This window comes from Neurospora tetrasperma (genome assembly GCF_000213175.1).
Source record: "Neurospora tetrasperma FGSC 2508 unplaced genomic scaffold NEUTE1scaffold_5, whole genome shotgun sequence".
Classification (NCBI taxonomy): domain Eukaryota; kingdom Fungi; phylum Ascomycota; class Sordariomycetes; order Sordariales; family Sordariaceae; genus Neurospora; species Neurospora tetrasperma.
The window spans coordinates 3,437,921-3,459,674 of NW_009799103.1; the positions used below are offsets into that span (position 1 = coordinate 3,437,921).

At 52.0% G+C, this 21,754-nt stretch overlaps 8 protein-coding genes across 8 annotated transcripts; 4 read left to right on the top strand and 4 right to left on the bottom strand.

The window, feature by feature from the left end:
- Positions 1-3,296: 3,296 nt before the first annotated feature.
- NEUTE1DRAFT_124203 (uncharacterized protein) lies at positions 3,297-5,462 on the top strand (the record flags this gene model as incomplete). Its single annotated transcript, XM_009855351.1, has 2 exons — positions 3,297-4,295; positions 4,368-5,462. 2 exons carry the CDS (start codon positions 3,297-3,299, stop codon positions 5,349-5,351), a joined length of 1,983 nt encoding a protein of 660 aa, XP_009853653.1.
- Positions 5,463-6,767: 1,305 nt separating this feature from the next.
- Positions 6,768-7,506, top strand: NEUTE1DRAFT_47770 (uncharacterized protein; the record flags this gene model as incomplete). The annotated part of the gene is made up of 2 exons (XM_009854504.1): positions 6,768-6,836; positions 6,904-7,506. The coding sequence occupies 2 exons, from the start codon at positions 6,768-6,770 to the stop codon at positions 7,504-7,506; spliced, it is 672 nt and encodes a 223-aa protein (XP_009852806.1).
- Positions 7,507-8,553: 1,047 nt separating this feature from the next.
- Positions 8,554-9,504, bottom strand: NEUTE1DRAFT_140111 (uncharacterized protein; the record flags this gene model as incomplete). The annotated part of the gene is made up of 1 exon (XM_009855352.1): positions 8,554-9,504. The coding sequence occupies one exon, from the start codon at positions 9,502-9,504 to the stop codon at positions 8,554-8,556; it is 951 nt and encodes a 316-aa protein (XP_009853654.1).
- Positions 9,505-9,546: 42 nt separating this feature from the next.
- Positions 9,547-10,272, bottom strand: NEUTE1DRAFT_103280 (uncharacterized protein; the record flags this gene model as incomplete). Its single annotated transcript, XM_009855353.1, has 1 exon — positions 9,547-10,272. The coding sequence occupies one exon, from the start codon at positions 10,270-10,272 to the stop codon at positions 9,547-9,549; it is 726 nt and encodes a 241-aa protein (XP_009853655.1).
- Positions 10,273-11,677: 1,405 nt separating this feature from the next.
- On the bottom strand, positions 11,678-14,351 carry NEUTE1DRAFT_86594 (peroxidase/catalase 2; the record flags this gene model as incomplete). The annotated part of the gene is made up of 1 exon (XM_009855354.1): positions 11,678-14,351. One exon carries the CDS (start codon positions 14,288-14,290, stop codon positions 12,029-12,031), a length of 2,262 nt encoding a protein of 753 aa, XP_009853656.1.
- Positions 14,352-16,809: 2,458 nt separating this feature from the next.
- NEUTE1DRAFT_47991 (uncharacterized protein) lies at positions 16,810-17,744 on the bottom strand (the record flags this gene model as incomplete). Its single annotated transcript, XM_009854523.1, has 2 exons — positions 16,810-17,339; positions 17,399-17,744. 2 exons carry the CDS (start codon positions 17,742-17,744, stop codon positions 16,810-16,812), a joined length of 876 nt encoding a protein of 291 aa, XP_009852825.1.
- A 625-nt stretch (positions 17,745-18,369) lies between these two features.
- On the top strand, positions 18,370-19,416 carry NEUTE1DRAFT_95859 (uncharacterized protein; the record flags this gene model as incomplete). The annotated part of the gene is made up of 3 exons (XM_009855355.1): positions 18,370-18,551; positions 18,672-18,718; positions 18,798-19,416. 3 exons carry the CDS (start codon positions 18,423-18,425, stop codon positions 18,802-18,804), a joined length of 183 nt encoding a protein of 60 aa, XP_009853657.1.
- A 213-nt stretch (positions 19,417-19,629) lies between these two features.
- Positions 19,630-20,610, top strand: NEUTE1DRAFT_24594 (uncharacterized protein; the record flags this gene model as incomplete). Its single annotated transcript, XM_009854402.1, has 1 exon — positions 19,630-20,610. A coding segment is annotated over one exon (981 nt), but the record flags the coding sequence as incomplete, so codon positions are not given.
- Between the last annotated feature and the right edge of the window lie 1,144 nt (positions 20,611-21,754).

The window sequence follows — 21,754 nt, forward strand, 5'->3', positions numbered from 1 at the left end:
CCGCCCCCGTGGCCCCGTTCGGTTCCGGCTGGGCATCGCAGTAGGTAACTTCAGGTAACCGTGTTTGGCGATTCCCTTCCCGCGGCCCGCACCGCACCGCAACTGCACAAAACGAGGGAGGGGGGAGGACGCAGTCACTGCAATCTTCCGAACGGGCACCGCATCGATGCATTTCTCCATCCATTCATTCAGTTGCCATCACGTAAACCCACCGAAGCACGACATATAGAAATGAGGGGTCCAGCACTGCTGCACCTCTTAGCACACACACAAAAGTCAGGACATCACCACCACCGTAGCGAAACGATGGTGATGCTTGGCGGCGTGAAAGCCCAAGATGGAGAACGGCTAAACCCGCGAGCCACGCACGCCCTTGAAGAATACCTCATATTATAACCAATATATAATCAACAAGGTAGGTACCTAGGTATAGGTAGGTCTACATACAGCAATGTGCCCTGTAAATGCAAGTGGGGCGTGCAGCCGATTTCCTTGCATTTATTGGGTCCTAGCATTTATTGGTACGGGAGCAGGAGGCTTGTGACTGCTAGTAACCGCCCTGATAAGGGGTTCTGATAGCTGGTAACAACCCCGATACAGTAATGTGCCCTGTTAATGCAACTAATTCCGGCACTATGGGGGACGGCTCAAATCTTTTGCATTAAGGGGGCTTTTGCATTAAGGGGTACCTCACTCACATACAAAACTGGGAATCCGGGCCCAAGAAATCGTTTGCATCTAATGGGTCAGTTTGTATGTGTTTGCAAAAGGGGGGCCTTGCATTAACAGGGCACATTACTGTATAGGTAACAGGGGTGCTACAACCCCCTGTAAACTACCCTCTTAGCTGCAAATTTATATGGCGGGCCGGCTGGTGGCTAGCACTTAGCAGCTAGCAGGCATACCATACTAAAATAATCCGTACACAGAAATTCCTAGCAATTATTGGGTCTTAGCATTTATTGGGTCTAGCATTTACAGGGCACATTACTGTAGGTAGTCAAACAACCTGGACTCGAGAGCTGGAACTACCCTTAAACGAGAAAAAAAAACTCGTATGTGATGCCGACGCTGTGAAATACGAGCTGCTAGAGGAAGAAGGGGGGGCTGAAACAGAAATTCGGTCACCGCTTTTACCGAGACACACAAGGAATGTTTCGTCATGTGGGGTTGAACAAGTAGTGTTTCGTTTCGACGAACAATGATGAGGGCGTGCAAGAGGGGGGGGACACGACAGGCGCCTGGATGTGAGATGTGATATTGGTTACCTAGAGAGCCTAGGTAGTGTTCTCCTGCTAATGTACCAAGTCTAGACTGTAGAACCAGAAATTCTCGTAACTCGGGAATTTCTTTCCAACACTGGAAGCAAGTGACCTGTCGTGTAGTATTTAGGTACTACTTACTCACCTACCTCGGTCGGTGAGCTTGAGTGTCCCATCACCATCCCGAACAGTGGTGATCCAGATCTTCAGCATGTCCAAATCCGTGGTGATAACTGTATAATCACTTGCATCTCCGCTCTGGAAATGGATAACGATGGCGTAAAGGTGCGTCTAGAGTCTCGATAGTCTGGCAAGTCGCACATCAGCCGTGACTACAAGTCTAGCCAATACATACGACTAATCAATGAGTGCGTGGAGTTGTTGTCTGAGCGCCTCCTCCACTTGACCCTACACCGGGCTTTGGCCCGCTCCTACCCCCATGCTGGAATCTGAATGCAACAGACCGGCTCGGCATTTAGCCGTCCCGAATTGGGTCCCGGCCAATGAGACAAGAAGATCACCCGCTCGGATCTACAGCTGTGCGCTTTGCGATCTCGGTGGTTTCCAAACATGGTATGTATCGGGACCTCGGGGGGCCAGGGGGCTAGACTGACTGCAGAGGTTAGAGGATGGCGTTTTTGTTCTTTCCCAGATCTTCATTAGAGGCTTGAGACTTGGGGACCTCCCGTCTTGACTGCTCATCTGACGAGACCGCTCTCTTCCTCCCCCTTGAATGGTTCGGGATTCCAGGCCAATGGCCATATGCACGAGGATTGTCTTGTCGGGGTCCCTAAAAAACTTCCGGTAACTAGATAATACGAACAGCCTTGAGCATTCGGTGTTTGAAAGGGACGCGTAACGAGTACACCACACATTCTCAACTCGATCCTTACAGCCTGGGGCGGGAAGTGGCCATGATCCTGCAGGTCGCCGACTGCGAAAGCTTGGTGGTTACCTGTTAGCGTCACCCAACAGCCATCTCCGAAGACCTGCGTGGTGAAACAGCCCCACGAGCACTTACATACAGCACAAAATAACTGGTTAACCATCGATCTCGCCCCCTTGATCATGGACTAGTGTATGCATGACGTGAGTTCCATTGTTAAGGATCCTCCAGTGTTTTTCTCTTCTGCTGGCCATCCACCCGCCCGCCCGCAAAACCCAAACCGAACCTCTTCGAGTTTTCCCGATCAAGGATCCCTTGCCTTTCGAGAATCCCATCGGGAACTCTCTGCAGTTCCATGTTGGGGGGTTAACCTCTCTTTACAGACGCTCAATCTTAGGTAGTCAACCCCTATCCACTCCCCGTCAGGGTCCGAATTGTGTGACATTATAATTGGTGAGTGTGGGGTTAATGTCACACTGACTTGGACCGGCAGGGACCAGAAACGGAAGGGCCATCGTAGGTGGGGGGGTAGCTACCATTCCGGAAGGTCTCAGGGTATTCCCAGCTTTCAGCTATGCGGCAATGTCGATCATTAGACTGCTGAGAGATCTTATCTAGGCGGCTAGCGGGGACTCGGATTCTCATCTGGGTGGTTGATTGATGCTCTCCATTGCTGCTGCTGCTGCTGCTGCTGCTGCTGCTGTAATTCGCATCTCCCTGCTTGTATGTCATGTCAACAACAAATCAATGTTCCGATGTTGACCGTAGCTTCTTCTTCCACTGTGCTTCTAGGGCCCTCCATGTTGAAACAGGAAAGAGGCGTCGAAATGAGACTGAAAAAAGGGCATGAGACTGCCTTCGCTTTTCTCCCCCCCATCGTGAGAGTGACACTTGGGACAATTTGTCAATGCCGTTCACTCATCTTATTCAGCCAGCTTCTCCGTCTCACCCTACCCATCAATATCCCCGTCCTCAAACCTGTCTTGGTCTCAAAGTGGTAGCTCCGTTACACCAGGTTGAAGCCCCCTCCCATCCACTTTTGCACGCCGTCACTCGTCAACCGCCACCATTAGCAACATCTCAACAACAAGCTGACGGGATAATTCACGCTTGCGGTTGCTCAGATTGCCCTTCTTCCTCCTTCTCCAATGCCGTCGGGACAACGAAGTAAAAGTGGATGTTGGACTTGTCGTCTACGCCGCAAAAAGTGTCTCGAAGGAGGACCACCCTGCTCAAACTGCGAATCTCGAGGCATATTTTGCCATGGTTACGGTCCCAAACCCAACTGGAAAGATAGAGGAGACAGGGAAAGAGAAGAGGCGAACAGGCTTCAACTCCAGACACGAAGACGTCGAAGATCAACGGCCACCCAAAGCCATGCCTCTCACCCATCCGTATCCGAATCGTCGACATCTTCCAGGGGCACTATCGACATCGGTAGCCCTCCTATCCTGGCCGCCGAGTCACCTTCGCTGTCGCCGTTCTTGTCGTCCGACTTCTCGTTCGCCTTGTCCCCTTCCTCCGGGCATGAACGAAACACAGCGATAGAGTTCGAATTTCTTGATGCCCTAACAATAGCCCCCGACTCTCTCACTGCCTCTTACAACGATGATATCTGGGCGAGTCATGGCCAAACGGATGCAGCGCTGGTCGAGATTTCACCCTTGGACCCCACAATAGCCCTACAGCGTCTTCCTGAAGTTTCGGAACACTCCAAGCAGCCATCAGAAGTGCCAACACCGCTCAGTCTCTCCTGTTTGGGCTCCGACAATGGCACTGGTTCGGGAATGCATGGTCCCCCAACTTCAGAGAATGATATCGAGTTGGTCATGCACTTCATCGGCGAGACGTGTCCGTTACAACATGGTTCCTATCGTTCGTCATCAGCAACACAGAGGAGTTGGGCACTCTTCCTGCTGATGAGGTCTCCGACATTTTATCATGCTTCTCTCGGCATGAGCGCCTATCACATGTCCCTGACTCTTTCTGGACATAGTGATGCTCGCGCTAGAGCAGTCCATGACTACCAATCGCACAGGATGCAAGCTTTGGACAGCTTTTGTGAGCTTATGGACTCTAAACGGCAACGTTCTGGGGGAGTGTTTGGCGAAAGCTTGATATGCTCGGTACAGCTTGCCCTGTTGGAGGTGAGTAAGATCAGCCGCTGACCCAATGCAAGGTTTTCAGGTGGTTGTTGTTGTTGTTGACTTTTACCCCAGGCTTTAGGCAAAAACATGCAAAGCTGCCACTCGTACCTCTCTTCGGCAGTCCAAATCCTCCTTGACGACCTGCGCCAGGCCTCCTCGACGACTGATAGCGGGAACAACACATCTTCTATAGCTCCATCCCAGCAACAGCAACTCCCTCTCAGTCTCCCATTAGGCACCAGTAGCCCAGTGCCACCTGGTCCGTCTCCCATGGAGCAAACAGCTCTCTCTTTCTTTCGTGCCATTCTGATCTGGAATGACATCCTCTCGTCCTCTTCCCTCAAGAAAATTCCTTCTGCGGCCGCCTCCTACCGGGACCTCCTCACCTCTTCACCCTCTTTCTGTGTTTCTTTCCAGTCCACCACGGGCTGTGAACCATGGATCCTCGTAGCGATAATGGACGCCACTGCCCTCGAAGTTTGGAAGAGAGACCAGGAGAATCAAGGCAACCTCAGTATAAGAGAGCTGGTCAACCGCGCCTCCAAACTGGAGAATAGAGTTGAAGAAGGGATCCAGCGCTTGGAAGGTAGCGGTAGCAACAGCGGTCTTCAAAGCTTGGTCTTCTCTTACGCCTTGCTTACACACTTGCACTCCATTGTGTCAGGGCCATTGGCCAGTGTGCCTGAGATAAGCGAGAGTATTGAGCGTTCCCTTGCGGTCTGGCAGCGGATCCCCGAGTCTATAAGCCCCAGGAGCTTGGCTTGGCCATATTGCGTCTGCGCGAGTCTGGCAACAAGGGAGCAAAGGGAAGTATTCAGAGAATTCTTGATCCCTGACCGCTTGTCAAGTGTTGACTCGACGCTGGGAAGTTTGAGAGAGTTGAAAGCTGTTGTTGAAGAATGCTGGAGGCTAGTTGATGGGGTCAGAAGGGGATCAGGTTTCATGTCTGAGGAGAGTAATGGCGGTGGAAGAGATCGGTTGCTTTCTACCTCGTCCGTGAAGGTCGATTGGAGGGAAGTTATGCAGCGATCGAATTTGGGGCTGTTGTTTACTTGAATTTCTGTAAGATTGGTCCCAGAGACTATTAGGTCAGTTGTCTGGGGCCTTTGTGGAAAGTAAGAAGACATCCCAGTGAGCAGTCGGACACGAAAGCATTGTTGAAATATTGCAACAGTGTGCGAAACAATCTCTCCGGATGCGCTGGGCGCTGGAGATTCGGTCCCCTGAGGTGAACTTGATCTTTTATGCTCAAGAACCAGAGACTTCCCAGAGCAATCTCCATAGCAGAACGATTACTGGCGGCGAGTCGCTGACCGCTGCAGCTGGTTGGCGAGCAAACCCGAGGAGTGAACTTTGGTAGTAAGGAAACCAACAGAAAGGCGGACAATTTGCTCCGGTTCTGCGTCTCCTGGTCTATGGCCCTAGTTGACGGGAATGCCATAATCACACCGAAAACATCTGCTCCCACACTTTCCAGATGATTCATTATGCGCTTGCCAAGACTCAGGATGCCATATTTTGAATGCCTTGGTGCACTGTTTCACTCCCAGCAAATTTTCAACGAGGGTAGCGCTTGACAGATTGAAAGGGCAGTGCCGTTCTTGACTCGTAAAGGAGCCTTTACGGAGGGTATGATGAACAGGGCGCTACTGACACCCTTAAGTGGAAAGGAACAGGGAAATTGGACGGTAACACCCTCCGGCTCGACGGGGTGGTGAAACCAACCTGACCCTAGGTTCCTCTCTGTAACGGTCTCGTAATTCGAGTGCCTTTCTTGCGTAGCTGTTTCTCAAAGCGAGGCGCTGGCCTACTGAGCCTTGATCGCAAGAATTCATAGAAGCGCGGCGCTTGAGCTGCGCCAATGTGGAAGAAAGGGGGCAAGCGAAAAGATGTAACAAATGTACGAAACGGAAGTCGCGACCCTGTTCACAAGGAATTCCTACTAGAATACACGTTGGATCGTCAACAGGGGAATATAGAAGGCATCAGATATGTGATGCCGCAGGTAAGTGTGTAGTGAAAATAACGCTCGCAATGATGAACTGCGTTAAACGCCGGTGTGAGTGCCCGAACTTTCCGGCGCCGTTCAATTGCCTGCTCACAACATGCGCCTTAAAGCTTGACGGACACAGCTTTGGTAATTCATCACCGAAGCGGATCTGGCGAGCGATGCGTTTGTGTGGCGCTTGTCGTTGGGTTCGGCTCGCTGAATCGACAACGTGCTGCCCAAACGCTATCTGGCAAGGAGCATCTTGGAGCAGGGTGAGGTGACTCGGAGGCGCCACGATTGTAGTCGGCAAAGATCGAAGTAGGCTTTTTGGGTATAAGTGATCAGGGAATCTTCTTGATATTCCAGTCGTCAGTTATCACTCAGTCACACGTCTTATCACCAGACTAAAGGCAGACACCTACACCTTACTACGCCATTGAAAATTTCCCCACTTAATCTCGAGTCGACACGCAACCCTCACCATGAAGTACTCGAGTTCCATCCTGATCGCAGCTTTCTGCGTTAGCGTCCTTGCCGCTCCTGCTGCCAAGGTCAGTCTCTCACAGTAAGAGCACCGTGATTTGATGTCCCATGTTGCTAATCAGAGAGGGCGAATAGCGTTCATCCGTTGAGGATTACGTGATCGAGGTCGACAAGCGTTCTTCGGTTGAGGACTATGTCATCCCCATCGACAAGAGGTCTTCGGTTGAGGATTACGTGATTTCCGTCGACAACAAGCGCAGCTCGGTTGAAGACTACGCAATCGGGGTCGATAAGCGTGGTGCTGTCGAAGACTATGTCATCCCCATCGACAAGCGTAGCGCCGTCGAGGACTACGTGATCGAGGTCGACAAGCGCCACAACTCCGTCGAGGACTACGCCATCGGGGTCGATAAGCGTGGTTCTGTCGAAGACTATGTCATCCCCATCGACAAGCGTAGCGCCGTCGAGGACTACGTGATCGAGGTCGACAAGCGCCACAACTCCGTCGAGGACTACGCCATCGGGGTCGATAAGCGTGGTTCTGTCGAAGACTATGTCATCCCCATCGACAAGCGTAGTGCCGTCGAGGACTATGTGATCGAGGTCGACAAGCGCCACAACTCCGTCGAGGACTACGCCATCGGGGTCGATAAGCGTGGTTCTGTCGAAGACTATGTCATCCCCATCGACAAGCGTAGTGCCGTCGAGGACTATGTGATCGAGGTCGACAAGGCCTAAATGACCGCCTGGGACAGGTCAGCACAATGAGATATGGTGAGGGACCAGGCTGGGAACGGGCGGAACAATATGGGATGCTTGGAGGACTGCGACTTGGCTTCTCTTTGGTGATTGCTTTGGGTCTGGGAAATCGTGGAAAGGGCATTGACGGCAACGTGTTACGACTTGTGAGGACGACTTTTGGCCTAGGAATGTTCTGGACTTATGATGTAACGTTTTGACGTACCTTCACTCTTTTAGCTAGGAAAGTGAGCACAGTGATGGTGTATCCTTCTCGTTCGTCTGATTTATGTGCTTGCTTTTGTGCCTTTGAGATGCTGACTTGGCGATATTTCCATGTGGATGGCCTCCTTTGAGACCAGGACGGGAAAAAGAGAGCTCACTTTACGGATGACAAAGACCAAAGTAGTACCTTGCATTGAAAAAAAGACAGCAATAAGCATTTCTTGGAGGTGTCTGTTACCTTTGAATGAGATTCCAACTCGAGGAATCCATTGCCGACACGGGCATCGATGGCTACAGTGGCTCAATTGAATGTGCAACTGAAAGGAGACGAAACGAAAGGGACAAGAACTCGAGAGTTGCCTTGACAAGACGAAAACTGGACCGGCAACAGCGCACCTAGGCAAGCATGGGCAGTGGGATGTCCAAACGCCACCTGCAACCGCGCTTGCCCGCATTTACATACGCCACACAGGAAGGCACGGCAGGCAGCATTGATAGGACACTGCGAAAAGATGGAAATTACCTGGAAAAGCCTCATTGCTATGGAAGGAACGAAGACAACAACCCCGCTCCTGAAAATTCTCTACCTATGTCAACTTAATCCACCCGTCGACAGAATGGACTTCCTCTCTGAGACTTCAGCAACCTCACCGCCTCCGTGTCTTGTGCTTCCTGCTCTCGCAATCTCCACAGTTCCCTTTTCCTGGTCTCTGGAATAGGTTTCGCCCATTTCTCTGCCTCCTCTTTTCTTTTCTTCCCCTCCATCCATCTGTTTCTATCTTCTTCAGTCCAGCGCGGCGGGAAATAATCGTCCAATCCGTTCTAGGGATGGCGACGATGTCCATGAGACGATGGTGCCGTTAGTAGCTCGTCACTGAAACCCCGGCGACGAGGGCGACGCATGTTGGCGGTGGGACCAGAGACATGCTGTGGCGGATAAGGATCGGCAGTTGGGTGCACGCGGTAGGAGGGAACTCGATATACGCGATGAGTCGGATCCTCGTTTTCAGGTTCTTGCTGATAATGACTGCTATCATCCGACTCAGAAACAGTCACGACGGTTGGAGGAGGGGGGTAGGATGGAGAAAATGAAGCCTGGGGACGGGTGGGGACTGGTATAGCAGAAGGCGAAGCATATTCGACCCCCGAAGGCCGTTCCCTCCTCCAAGAACTTCTTTCAAGGTATGCCTGACGAGATGGGCTTGGGCATGCGTTGAGTTCTCCAATGAGCTCGGCCGTGTTCTTCTTCGAATATCTTCTCTTCGGTAAATTCCATCCGCGATTCGAACCTCTGGATGACCGAGAGTAGCTGGAAGGGGGTGGAGTTGGAGGACTGAAACTGTTCCCAAGGTTCAATCCCAACAATGATTTCCATAAGGGCGCTGGTGCTACTTCGCTCTTCATCTCCATGCCCTCCTCTGCGTTCTTCACCTTTTGCTTAGACCGTTGGTTATCGGTAGTGGGGTTGCTCCCCAGCTGCATGCTATCCATGAAGTCTTCCAACCGCCGGAGTATTTGCGACATCCGGCCTCGATCATCACCAGCAGTATTCTCAGTGACAATACAGGCAGAAGGCGGCCTAGATGACTCTTTGGGTGAGCACGTATCCCGCGGTTCCTGTTTCACGTACCGTTCTCCATTGATGAATATCTCTTTCTGCCTTTCCCCTTCATTTCCATCTCCCTGAATACCCTCTTCTTTCCTTTTCCTTCTAAACCTATCCCAACTCTCCCTCTCCCTCCTCGCCTGCCCCTCCAATTCCGTCTCCTTCATCGTCTTGTGATGTACATTACTCTGACTTTGAGTGGATCCCGCCTAAGGATCCTCACGCAAGGAGGGCATGTAGCGTTCATAAACGGTCTCGCGCTGATCGTTGTTCCAGTCTCGTTTCGCAACACCATACTTCCGCCGCCGATAATTTGGCTTGAGCATTTCATCATGCCTTGCTTCCTCCTCCTCCTCCCTCATATCCTCAAGGACGTGATGCGGTAGCTTCATCAGCTCCTCCATTTTGTCGTCCAATCGCTCGGCCTCATTACGATAGCCATCATCATCATCATCATTATCATCGTCTCTGCTCTGGCCACCTTGATGACCATGACCGTGACCCCACTTCTCCTCCTCGAGGTCCTCCTTCTTGCCTATGTGCTCTCGATCATTGCCCTTGCCCTTGCCCTTGTCCTCACCAGAGGAGGCTCCAGAACCGCCGCGCTTTTCCAGGCTGTACGTGTGCTTCTTGCGGTCCTCCCTGCTGATTGCCGCACCGGCAACCCATAGCAACCACTCCGGATAATTAAGCTTGGGAGTGTACTCGCCTTCCTTGACGCGCTTGCGGACCAAGACCTTCTTTTCTTCTTTTTCCTCTTCTTCTTCTTGTTCGCGCTTGACCTTGCCCTTGCCCTTGCCCTTGTCAACCTTATCTCGAGGGGGCGATCTACGAGGGGACCTGGACCGGTCGTGGTGGGGACGGTGACGGTAGTCGTCGATGTCGGGGTGAGGGTTGTCCCGCTCTCTCTTGATATGGGAGCGGTTTCTGGGCATCTCGTTTTGTGCCTTGTTGTTCTTTACGTACTTGCTGAGAGGTTTGTCCTTTATTTTGGTATTTTGGAGAACTGGGTTTGGAGGAAGAGTGAGAACAAGATCGCAGGTCGGGGGGAAGAGAGCTGGTCATCATTCCTTTATAGCACCTTGTGGCAAGTGGAATATTATTTCCACCATCTTGGGATGTAATTCTTTGACAATAACCTCCCTACGCTATTATGAAATGAAGTATGGGTTCGGGATTGAAGCTGATCAATAGGTAAGTCAGTATTGGAAGAGAGAACAAAGACAAGGTCCGGTCCACCGCGGTGATGGTGAAGGTCTGACATCGGTACAAAGCAAACTTTGAGCACACCGGCGGCATAATAACAAAGTCTAGGGGTTCATATGAACCATGTCATCAGACATGCGCACAAAACGGTCTCAGATGAAGATTTCACTCAGTGGTCAAGGTTGTTAGTGTCAAATCACCCAGTTACCTACCTTCTTGATTTAACTTGAAATCTCGAACCGCGCACTCCTTGATAATTTTCTCGTACCGGCAGGAGTCAAAGGGAAAAGAAAAAAAAATTAATCCAGGTTGAGTCAATGTCTCAACGTCAATGAATTAGGGACATCTACCCTACGTGTGTTCACCCCATTTCGACAATGAATATAAACCATTTTCCTAAGCGCTCCATCTTCACTTCAAGTTGCCTGTCTGTCAACCACGTACGTGTTCGTCTCATCTTGACAATGAACCGTTCATCCCATCCCATCATATGACATCCCATCCCATGACATCCCATTCCATCTCATTACATCCTATCCCTTCCCAACAATGACCGTCACCTAGGTACACTAACTCGCCCGCTTACCCTGCTGGTACATGTACCTACACAGCAGTTACTCAAGTCAGTTGGCCGTTCATGCACTTGGTTACCTAGGTATTCATTTGGTTAGGTACTTGGCCACTTACTTGGTCAAAGACAAATCCCGACGAAACCATTCCCTCCCCATCCACTGGCCTCTTCGCAATCTACCCACCGCCTTCTTCGTAAAGGCTGATCCTGAACACAAAAAGCAATTCAAAACCTATGCATCTCCATTGATAATGACGGCTTGAGACTTACCGTAAGAATTGATCATGTGGCATGGGTGGTTAGTCGTTAAATACGAAGTTTGCGAGTACTTTGAGAGAGTGATAGAGTGATCGTGGAAAGAGTAAGCGCACAACAGGCCGGGATGGGTGGAGATTGAATGAGATGCGGTCTTATCATTTTCCCCCGCGTATTTAACGACGCTGTAGATAGTGCAATAACAGCCATACTTTTTGCGTACTAGTCAAGAACCAACATCCGAGTTCAAGAAACGCCAACACAACGAGTTAACTGAGCGGAGGACAGGTCGACAGCACAAGGATTTGCTAAGGCGATGCTCATTCATATTTAATCTCTCAATTACACTATTTATCTGAATAAACCGATTGCTAACTTTGCTCGTACCAGTATCATTCCAATTCGTCTCAATACTTGCCATTCCGGTATTGACTTATCACGTCTTTCAGTACTCTTTCTGTGTTTTCTGGACGCGGTAGCGCACCCAATCCGGAGTCCCTCCACTTCTCAAGGTCGTCCAGTGCTCTTTTGAACCAGCGCAAGGCCTTCTTGTAGTGATGTCTTTGAATCCAATCATCCCAATGATCCGCTCGACTAGCCTCCATCCAAGCAATCCGCCAACGCAGCTCTCTGCTGTACAGCAGTACCTGATCAGCCTCCTAAAGCTTGGGGGCATTCTGGCCCCGTCCCTCCTGCTTGAGATCGAACCGATCAAGGTTCATGACCTTGTGCCAAGCCGCCACAAAGTCGCGCTTGAACTTCTCCTCGCCATCCACCGCGGCATACACCTCCGCAAGCGCGCGAAGCTCAGCATGCGCTCCGAAGATGAGATCGGCCCTTGTCGCAGTCCACTTTTTATCGTGTGTCTTGCGGTCATAGCCAATGAAGACCTCGCCCTCATTATCCGCCGCCTTCCATGCCGTGTTGGTGTCCAACAGGTTGACAAAGAAGTCGTTGGTAAGCTTGCCGGGTGTTTTGGTCAACACACCGTAGGATGAGCCATCATAGTTGGCCTCTAGCACACGGAGACCGCCAATGAGGGCAGTAAGCTCGGGCGCAGAGAGAGTGAGCAGCGAGGCACGGTCAATGAGAAACTGCTCGGTGCGTACGCGCTTGGTACCCTTACCATAGCTGCGGAAGCCGTCGGCGTGGGGCTCGAGGTGAGTGAAAGAATGCACATCGGTCTGCTCCTGAGTGGCGTCGTTGCGGCCTGGGGTGAAAGGGACCACCAAGCCAGAAGCTTGCTCAAGGGCGGCGACACCACCAAGGACGATGAGATCAGCCAAGGAGACCTTCTTGCCGCTCGAACTGTCGTTGAACTTTTGCTGCACAGACTCGAGCGCAGCAAGGACCTCGCGGAGCGTGGAAGGGTCGTTGACCTTCCACTCGTTTTGAGGAGCGAGACGGATACGGGCACCATTGGCACCACCGCGCTTGTCAGAGCCACGGAAAGAGGAAGCCGAGGACCAGGCAACGAAGATCAGCTTCTTTGGAGCGACACCGGTGGCCATAATCTCCTTCTTCAAGGCCGCGATGTCGTTATCGTCAATGATCTGGTAGTCTACGGGAGGAATGTAGTCTTCCCAAGGTAGGATCTCAGATGGGACCTCGGGACCGATCCAGCGAGTACGCGGGCCCATGTCACGATGAAGAAGCTTGAACCAAGCGCGGGCAAAAGCATCGGCGAACTTGTCTGGGTTCGCAAGGTAATCGCGGCAGATCTTGTCATAAGCGGGATCCATGCGCAGGGCAATATCGGTCGTCAACATGGTCGGGAGCTTTTTCTTGTTGGGGTCGTAGGCATCTGGGATGGTGGGCTCGGCGTTCTTGGCCACCCACTGGTTGGCACCAGCAGGGCTCTTTGTCGGCTCCCAGTCAAACTTGTAGAGGTATTCCAGGTAGCCCATGCCCCACTTGGTAGGAGTTGGTGTCCAAGTGACTTCAAGACCACTGGTGATGGTGTCGGGACCCTTGCCCTGGCCAAAGCTGTTCGCCCAGCCGAGACCTTGGTGCTCGATAGGAGCAGCCTCGGGCTCCTTGCCGACGTGGTGAGTGGGACCGGCACCGTGAGTCTTGCCAAAGGAGTGACCACCCGCAATCAGAGCGACAGTCTCCTCGTCGTTCATAGCCATGCGGCCAAAGGTGACACGGATATCCTTGGCTGAGGCAACGGGGTCGGGAATACCGTCAGGACCTTCGGGGTTGACGTAGATAAGGCCCATATGGGAGGAGGCAAGGGGGCTTTGCAGATCACGGTTGTGGATGTCCGTGTGCTGTTTCTTGGACTCGTCACCTTGGACGACACCATGTCCTTCGTGGCCTTCCTGACCCTCCGAGTAGCGGTCCTCGTTGCCCAGCCATGTGGACTCGGCACCCCAGTATACAGACTCGTCAGCCTCCCAAGTGTCGGGACGGCCACCGGCAAAGCCAAAGGTCTTGAAGCCCATGGACTCGAGAGCCACGTTACCGGTCAGAAGGAGCAAGTCGGACCATGAGATCTTGTTGCCGTATTTTTGCTTGATGGGCCACAGGAGACGACGGGCCTTGTCGAGAGAGACGTTGTCGGGCCAGCTGTTGAGGGGAGCAAAACGCTGCTGACCCTCACCACCGCCTCCACGGCCATCCGTGACACGGTAGGTACCGGCGCTGTGCCATGCCATGCGGATGAAGAGACCGCCATAGTGGCCGAAATCAGCAGGCCACCAGTCTTGCGAGTCGGTCATGAGTTTAGTGAGGTCCTTCTTGAGGCCTTCGTAGTCGAGGCTCTTGAAAGCAGCGGCATAGTCGAAGTCTTTGTCGAGGGGGTTGGAGACGGGGGTATGTTGGCGGAGGATGTTGAGCCTAAGCTGGGCGGGCCACCAGTCGTGGTTCCTGGTGCCACCACCGCCGACGTTGGACTTGCGGACGGGGCACTCGGACATGTTGGTCGATGTTGTGTGGTTTATTGATCTTTCGAGACGAGATACTGATTCCAAGTTGAAGCTCTTTGCTGATGTGGGAGCTGAACAGGCGAAGAGAATAGTACGCACGTTGATGAGAAAAACGAAGAAATAGAAGACAGAAGACAGATGATATCAGAGAGCGGAAGCACCGGTATTAGTAGGTAACCTAAGAGAGGGGTTTGGTAGTGGAGGGTGTGGGTGGGAACGAAGGCGAGGTTGATATGAAATCGCCGAGAAGGAGGAATACAAAGGAATTATTCTACGTACCCCGCTTGATTGTCACCTTTGGAGGTGGTACGGTAGGTCACTGCCCGCTCCTGTCTCTCTTGTGAGTGTGAGCTTCCTCGAATCATGATTGCTCGATCCATCCCGGCTTCCACGCATCGCGGTGAACCCCTAGGGATGGGAGTAGATACCTCGTACTGTAATTACGTAAGGTAACGTACCTGCTTACAGCATCCCTGGATCTACATAGTATCTCGTCCTTGGCTTCGACTGATGTCATCCAAGTTGTTGCTCGTTTTTCTGTCGACACTCCAGATGGCGATCATATCGTGAAGGTGTTGCGTATCTTTAAACCCTTCCATATCCCTTTTCTTTTGTGGCAGCTTGATCTATCCAGACCGAACATCATGTGATGCTTGGAAGTGTAGATACTCACTGTACTTGTATGAAACACAGTACATATCCATGTATGGAAGCAAGTGCCGCCCGTGATCCTTCCGTTGTTGCTCGACCCCGCACAGTAAACACAGGAGGGGATCGATGGCAACTGCAACTCCAGTCTCTGAGGGTGCAACTGCCCCTGCAAGCAGGATGGATAGAAACGGGTAGAAAAGGTGGTACAGGGTGCATGAACGCAGGCTGCATTGAGTGATTGTTGTTGCCCTTCCGCTGATTGGCGGGTGGGGAATGTGACTCGCACCTCGGAGAGTTCTGCCCTTTTCTGGTTCACACTGGAAGCTTGACGGACTCACCTCACGACCCTCTCCAGTCAGCCACGGCAACGAGAACCTTGACGGCTTCCAAGTTCAACGGGAATTGATTATGAAGGCCTGGCTGGGTTTCCATATGGCTAAGTGGAGAAGGAAGTCATGTGAAGTCGCGTTAGCTACTACATGGAAAGCGCGGTGCTATTGGTATCAATACCACCTTACAAAACTGGGACGCGTAACCTCGGAAATGCCAAGAGCGGCGGGAGAAACATATCGAAGCGGGGCAGGCAACCCTTCATTGTGCTCTCTTGCCATCCAATTACTAATATTGCGTGCTGGAACCAGTTTCACCACTTTCATCGGCCTTTTGCTTTCGTGAATATTTACCGCCGGCTGTTCTTGGTTCCCCATGTTCATTGTCACTGTTATGTTGTGGTGATGTCTGCTACCTCGATAGAGTCGCACACGTAACCCCGTCCCTCCATCATCTCTACCCAGAACTCGTATGATTGCCTGGAGGCCAGTTCATCTTGCCCCCTTCGGTTGTTGCCATGTTTATTCTTGACTTCCCATATCCATCAGAGTGTCCCGGCTTGCTTGCCACTCCGCCTCACACGTGGGGAGAGGACCGGGAAGAGGTCGAGATCGATCTCGGCCACTTCTCCCGCCGTGGAGCTTTCCCCCGCTGGCGGCTAATCCCTTTACGGGGCCAGTCATGCACGCCTGACAGCTAATTGTCGAGCTAGGGGTCTTGGCCGGCTCATTGCTGACCAGCGGGGTTTGTGAATTGATATCCTTTCAGATTGTCGCATTCAACAACAAAAACCAACACATACTATGGATTTTCGGTCCAAATAGTCTGTTTAATATCTTTTTCTTTATAGAAACAAAGAACAAAGCCTGTGAGGATGGAATGTCTGTTATTTCGAATCGTCAGTGGGTCTAGATCCAGTCGCATCCAAGTGAGAACCTCTCTGGACACCTCAACCAGCGCGCAGATAGACTAATGTAGAGTAATTAAAACATTCAAACCAACGGCTTTCCAAAATCAGGCAGCAACCGCGACCTTCTACATGTGGCGCAGGAGAGAGCTAGAGAGCTCGGGTTAACAACAGCCCAAACTGCCAGGCGAGGCATAAAGATTGCTTACCGATTTGATTTGGGTCTCTGAAACCATCAAGACCGTTTATAACAATCTCCGGCGAGCATCGTAGCGGCACTCAATCTCCCGTCCGCTGGAGATGTGGCAACTACCGACCTCTAACTTCCGCCTCGGTCTTTCAGGCAGCAGTCTAGTGATCTGGTATCTGCACTTATCCCTTCTTGGTGCGCGCGGGCTCAGCAAAGACCTCCCTCGCCCGGGATAGAAAAGCTGAGACCCGTGCCAGGCTTGAGGCCGGTTGAATGTCTGGAAAGGGGGTCTCAGCTTTTCTGTCCCGGGCGAGCCTCCTCAAGATCCTTTGATAGCCCGGGGCGAGAAAGATGCGGTTGAGGACAGTGGCGCCTCTCCATCCGGAAGGACCCAGGTATGGTGAGTCATCGTATGTATGGCCGCAGGTCAGATCAGTCCACAGACATGGGCATCGTCGTCACGCCACCTCCATCTCCCAGGATTTCTCCCAGCTTGACAAGCGTGTTCTCATACACCTGAGCGACGTTCATGTGCAACAGCTCGTCTTCGTCGTCGTCGTCCCCATCATCGAAATCGCTCATGTCGGGAAGGCGATCAGACTCAGCTTCGGCCTCGGTATCGTTGTCCGGCTTCGGGGTCTGGATACCCTGACCCCCAGTATCGCCGTCTGGATCCTCGTCGGCTGGCTCTTTTGCCATGACCTCAACTACCAATACACGAGTGCGCTCAATTACGCTTTTACAGCGGACCATGTCGGTGCGGGACAGGCCGGCTCGAAGGCCGTTTTCGAAGCCTGGTAGAGTTTCTTTGGTGTCGATGTCGTAGCCGAAGAGTAGACTAGCGAAGCAGTGGTCGAGTTTTCGTAGTAGCGCGAATGTGGCTGCGGGCGATGGAGGGAAGCCCTCGAGCCAGGTGGTGAACTCGCTCGCAATGTTGAGTAGGTACGGGATTTGTAGGCTGGCTAAAGGGATATTAGTGCTAGTAATGACGGGTTAGAACTCTGAACCGTTTGGCGCTTACGAGTACCGGATAACCAGATGATATTGATAACGTCGTCCACGTCTTTACATAGTTCGGCCATGGACTTGTAGCCGGTGATTTCGTCGTCGGGATGGGGAATCGCAAAGTGCTTGACGTATCGGCGACTGATGTGTAGCATTTTGTCGGATACATAGTTGCGGACTTTATCCTCCTTGATGGACCCGGGGCGAAGGGAAGTTCGGCGAGGATGTGGAAGGTTGGATACGGCAGCCGCTGATGCTGAGCTGGGCGCTGGAGATGGTAACGAGTTTGAAGGGATCGCGGGAGGCACAAAGCCGCCTGGGGCTGGCGCGGTCGGGGGATTGGGGGTTTCGTTTCCAGCCATCGGTGTATGCGGTATCGCGGAGACTATGGGTGAGTGTTGATTGAAGCCAGGCAATTGGCGATGTCACGAACTTATAAATGGCTCTGGAGGGGACAATTGACGGTTTGCGACAGAAGAACTGCGATGGTTTCTAGAAGATGACAGTGAGAGTTCAGTGACAGACGCCGGCACATGACAATGGATGACATAGCAAATGGCGGGGCAGTGGGTCTCTATTGAAGCCCCACTCCTGGTACAGTAGATACCCCTGTTTATGCAAGTAATTCCGGCACTATGGGGAACGGCTCGAGCTCTTGGCATTAAGGGGGGTTTTTGCATTAAGGGGTACCTTACCTACATACAAAATCGGGAATTAGGGCCCCAAAATCATTTGCAACTAATGGGTCAATTTGTATGTGTTTGCAGAAGGGGGGCTTGCATAAACAGGGGTATCTACTGTACGTCGTGTAAGTGATAACACCCAATGACGGTGCCAAGCACCCTTTGATAACAACCTCAAAGGCCCGTGGCCCGTGCAGCCCCTGTCTCTCTGTCCCTCTCTTTGCCTGCCAGAAAGTCCAAAATTTCCATTCGACGTTCCCAGTCTGCGATTGCGAGTCTCGTCACGGCGTCACAGTTCCCAGCTTCATCAACCGAGAGCCCCCGTTATCGCGACAACTCTCAAGACACTCCATCACCATGCCTTCCGCCAAGTACATCGAGCGCCCCGGTGGCAGCCGCAAATCCAAGGGCTTCATCCGCTCCACTTACGATTCCCTCACCTCTTCCGAGAACGCTTCCGTTGTCCGCAGCATCGCCTTCTTCGGCGTAAGTGTCCTCACCAACCCGGCCTCCGACGTCCGAACCCCGGCCCCGTCCGGTCCTGTCCGGTCCATTCCTACCTAGTCTTCTACAGTCCGATTGTACTAACACATCCCCTCGTCACAGGCTGCTGTCGCCTTCCTCTCCAGCTCTTGGGGCGAGATGCTCGTTGTGTTCGTATACCCCTACCTTCACATCACAGTCCTGTTGGGCTCTAGTGTTTCCTAACCTAACCGTCGACGGATCATACAGGCAATAAATGCACACTTCATCGCCTCTCCTCCACCCGACACCGACCTAGACTCCGACTCCGAGTTCGACCCGCTGTACTACTCTAATACCCACGAACCCGGATCCCAGATGGCGGAAGCGAATGCGGGCACAACGACTCTTGTATGATATCAGATGGATAGACAAAAATCACAAATGAACGGATGCCCGACGAGCCAGTCATGAAACAGCGACGCCACAGGGAAATATGATATATCGTGATTAGGGACAAGGACAAACAAGGGCGTTGACGGGCGACGGTTTCACCTCTTCAAACTCAATCACACTTGCGATCAAGCGATGCGATGCGACTGTCTTTACTCGACTGTCGGCCTGTCGGTCAATCAATGTCTGTGAAAAAAGGAACATGGGTCAGAGGAATAGATGAATTCTGTCTTCGAATTTCAAGTCATTGACTGGACCGGATTGTCGCCTGTTGGTCTCCGCGGATGACTGCCGTGTGGTCCAACGACAAACAGCTTTTAATTTGCACAAACACCAAGGCTACCAACATTCACCAACGGTCAAGCCACAGCGTTTCAAAGTGTTGGAGGTGTCTAACCGTGATGCATTCTGTTCCTCTCGCTGTTTCATGTCTCATATCTACGGGTGTTAGGTTCAGCTCAAGGCTCATATGTCTCCCTGCTCACAACGACAGACCTTGTCTCAACCTCCAGCCGAGTTTACTTAACACCCACACTCTTTCTTCTTCCCTCGCCACGGAACCATCTCCCTAGACACTCACTCACATCCGCTCGTTACATCGCCCAGTCCAGCAGTCCAACAGTCCAAGATGATTCTCCCTGCCAGCCTCGTCTGGCTAGCATGCCTCTTCACTGCCACATTCGCCCAACAACCCACTACCTGCATCAAGCCCCAACCCACCTCCCAAGCTTTCTTCGTCATGGGCTGCGGCAAGCCCATCACCGTCGACCGTCTCGACCCCATTGTCTCTCCCGGCCGCCCTTCTCAGCACCTCCACACAGTAATGGGTGGTTCCGCCTTCGACTTCGACTTGGACTACAACAAAACGCAGACTTCCAACCGCACCACCTGCGCCGTATCCAAGGACTTATCCAACTACTGGGTACCCACCGTCTACTTCCACCATGCGAACGGCTCCTTTGAAGCCGTGGAGCAAGTAGGCGGCATCAACGTCTACTACCAAGAACGCATGGAATGGACCGATTACTGCGCCGGTCGCGAGTTGCTCGCTTTCCCTCCCGGGTTCCGGATGATGGCAGGCGACACCACCCGCCGCGACTTCAACTCCTCCAAAGTCGAACATCGCGCAATCGAGTTCATCTGCCTGCTAACCGACGGTCAGGAGGGTCTCCCTCCCTTTCATGGGTTCCCCAACCGTACTTGCGACGGCGGCCTACAAATCCGCATCCGTTTCCCTTCGTGCTGGGACGGTGTGGGACTTGGCACTTTTTCTTCTTCCTCCAACTCCTCTGTCCCCGGTTCAAACTCAACAGCGATAGCAAGCGCCTACAACTCCTCCCCCGTAACTTACCCATCCCGCCTCGACACCGGCGTCTGCCCTTCCACTCACCCTCACCGCATCCCCGCCCTGCTCTACGAAATGACGTGGAACGTAGCTGCCTTTAACTCTTTCAGATCCATGGGAGAAAACCAACAGCCGTTTGTCTTTTCCAACGGCGACAAGACGGGGTACGGATACCATGCGGATTTCTTCAATGGGTGGGATGTGAATCTCTTGCAAAGGGCGTTGAGAGATCCGAGCTGTGGAAATGCAACGGGCGGAAGGATTGAACAATGTGGGACGTTCAAGGAGTATTTGCAGAGTAATGAGGTGCAGAATGAGATTGCGGGATTGGGGCAGAGGGTGGAGGGGGAATGGAGGGGGGTTTTGGAGGGGGGGGAGTTGCCGGGGGGTGTGAGGGTTGGTTGAATAGTCAGTAGTAAGTGGTGGGTTAGTAGTGGGTGAGGTGGGTGAGGTGAGAGGGAGTTGAAGTGTTTAGTGCTGTCGTGATTTTGGCGAGGGATGTGGTGGGTGGGGGGCGGGATTGACTTGGATGCTGTTCGCTTGGTACATGTTATGAATGAATGTCCAGATGATTGTAAGGAACAGGAAAAAGAATGAATGAGCAGCGCATCGATCACTTTGTGCCGTCATGTCCTCTCCGTTGTGTCCCTTCTTGAACAATGAGAACCTGGTAATCAACGAGTGGTGAAACGGTGATCGGTTACATGGCGGATGATTCAAGGATGAAAGGTGCTCCGTGGCCGCGTTTGATATTCGATCATGAGGTACCTTCTGGGTTTAAAAGAACATGAATGTAAATGGGATCTAAAACTATCCTCAGGCATAACTGATGTGCCGTGGTTTCTATCAGTTATATATTAAGACTGTTAGATGCTACGTTCCCAACGGAATGAACATTTGGAGCACTCTGAGCAAGACTGTCCAGCCACCAAGCCAGAGATTACCAGAGACTACGAGTTGTGGTCAACAATGGAAGGAGTAAAATGAAATTATCGCAGTGATTGTTGCATCGAGACCGAAACAAACGAGTATCTGTCTCAACGTAGGACGACGGGTATAGGAAACCAATAAATTATAGCTTACCATCTAAGTAATCAATACCCAATTCCTTCATCAACCCAAAAAGACCACAAGAGATAGCCAGACTTGCTAACCCCAACGTTCTGCCATATATATCATAATCAAACTCTTGGCTATTCCCTACAGGATTTGCCATATTCTCAAAGGTAACAGCGCATGGGGGAATCGAGCGTTGTGAAGATCGACGACGCGGAATTCAGAAAGAGACCATGTAGCGTGAGTAATGAGTGATGAGAAAGGATGAGGAAGTGACGAAGTGACTGTCCTGGTCGGGAAAATGCGAAGCACACACAAGCCTCGATTGGTGAGACTGAATGAGATGGTTACTTATCAGGCAAACTGCACAATT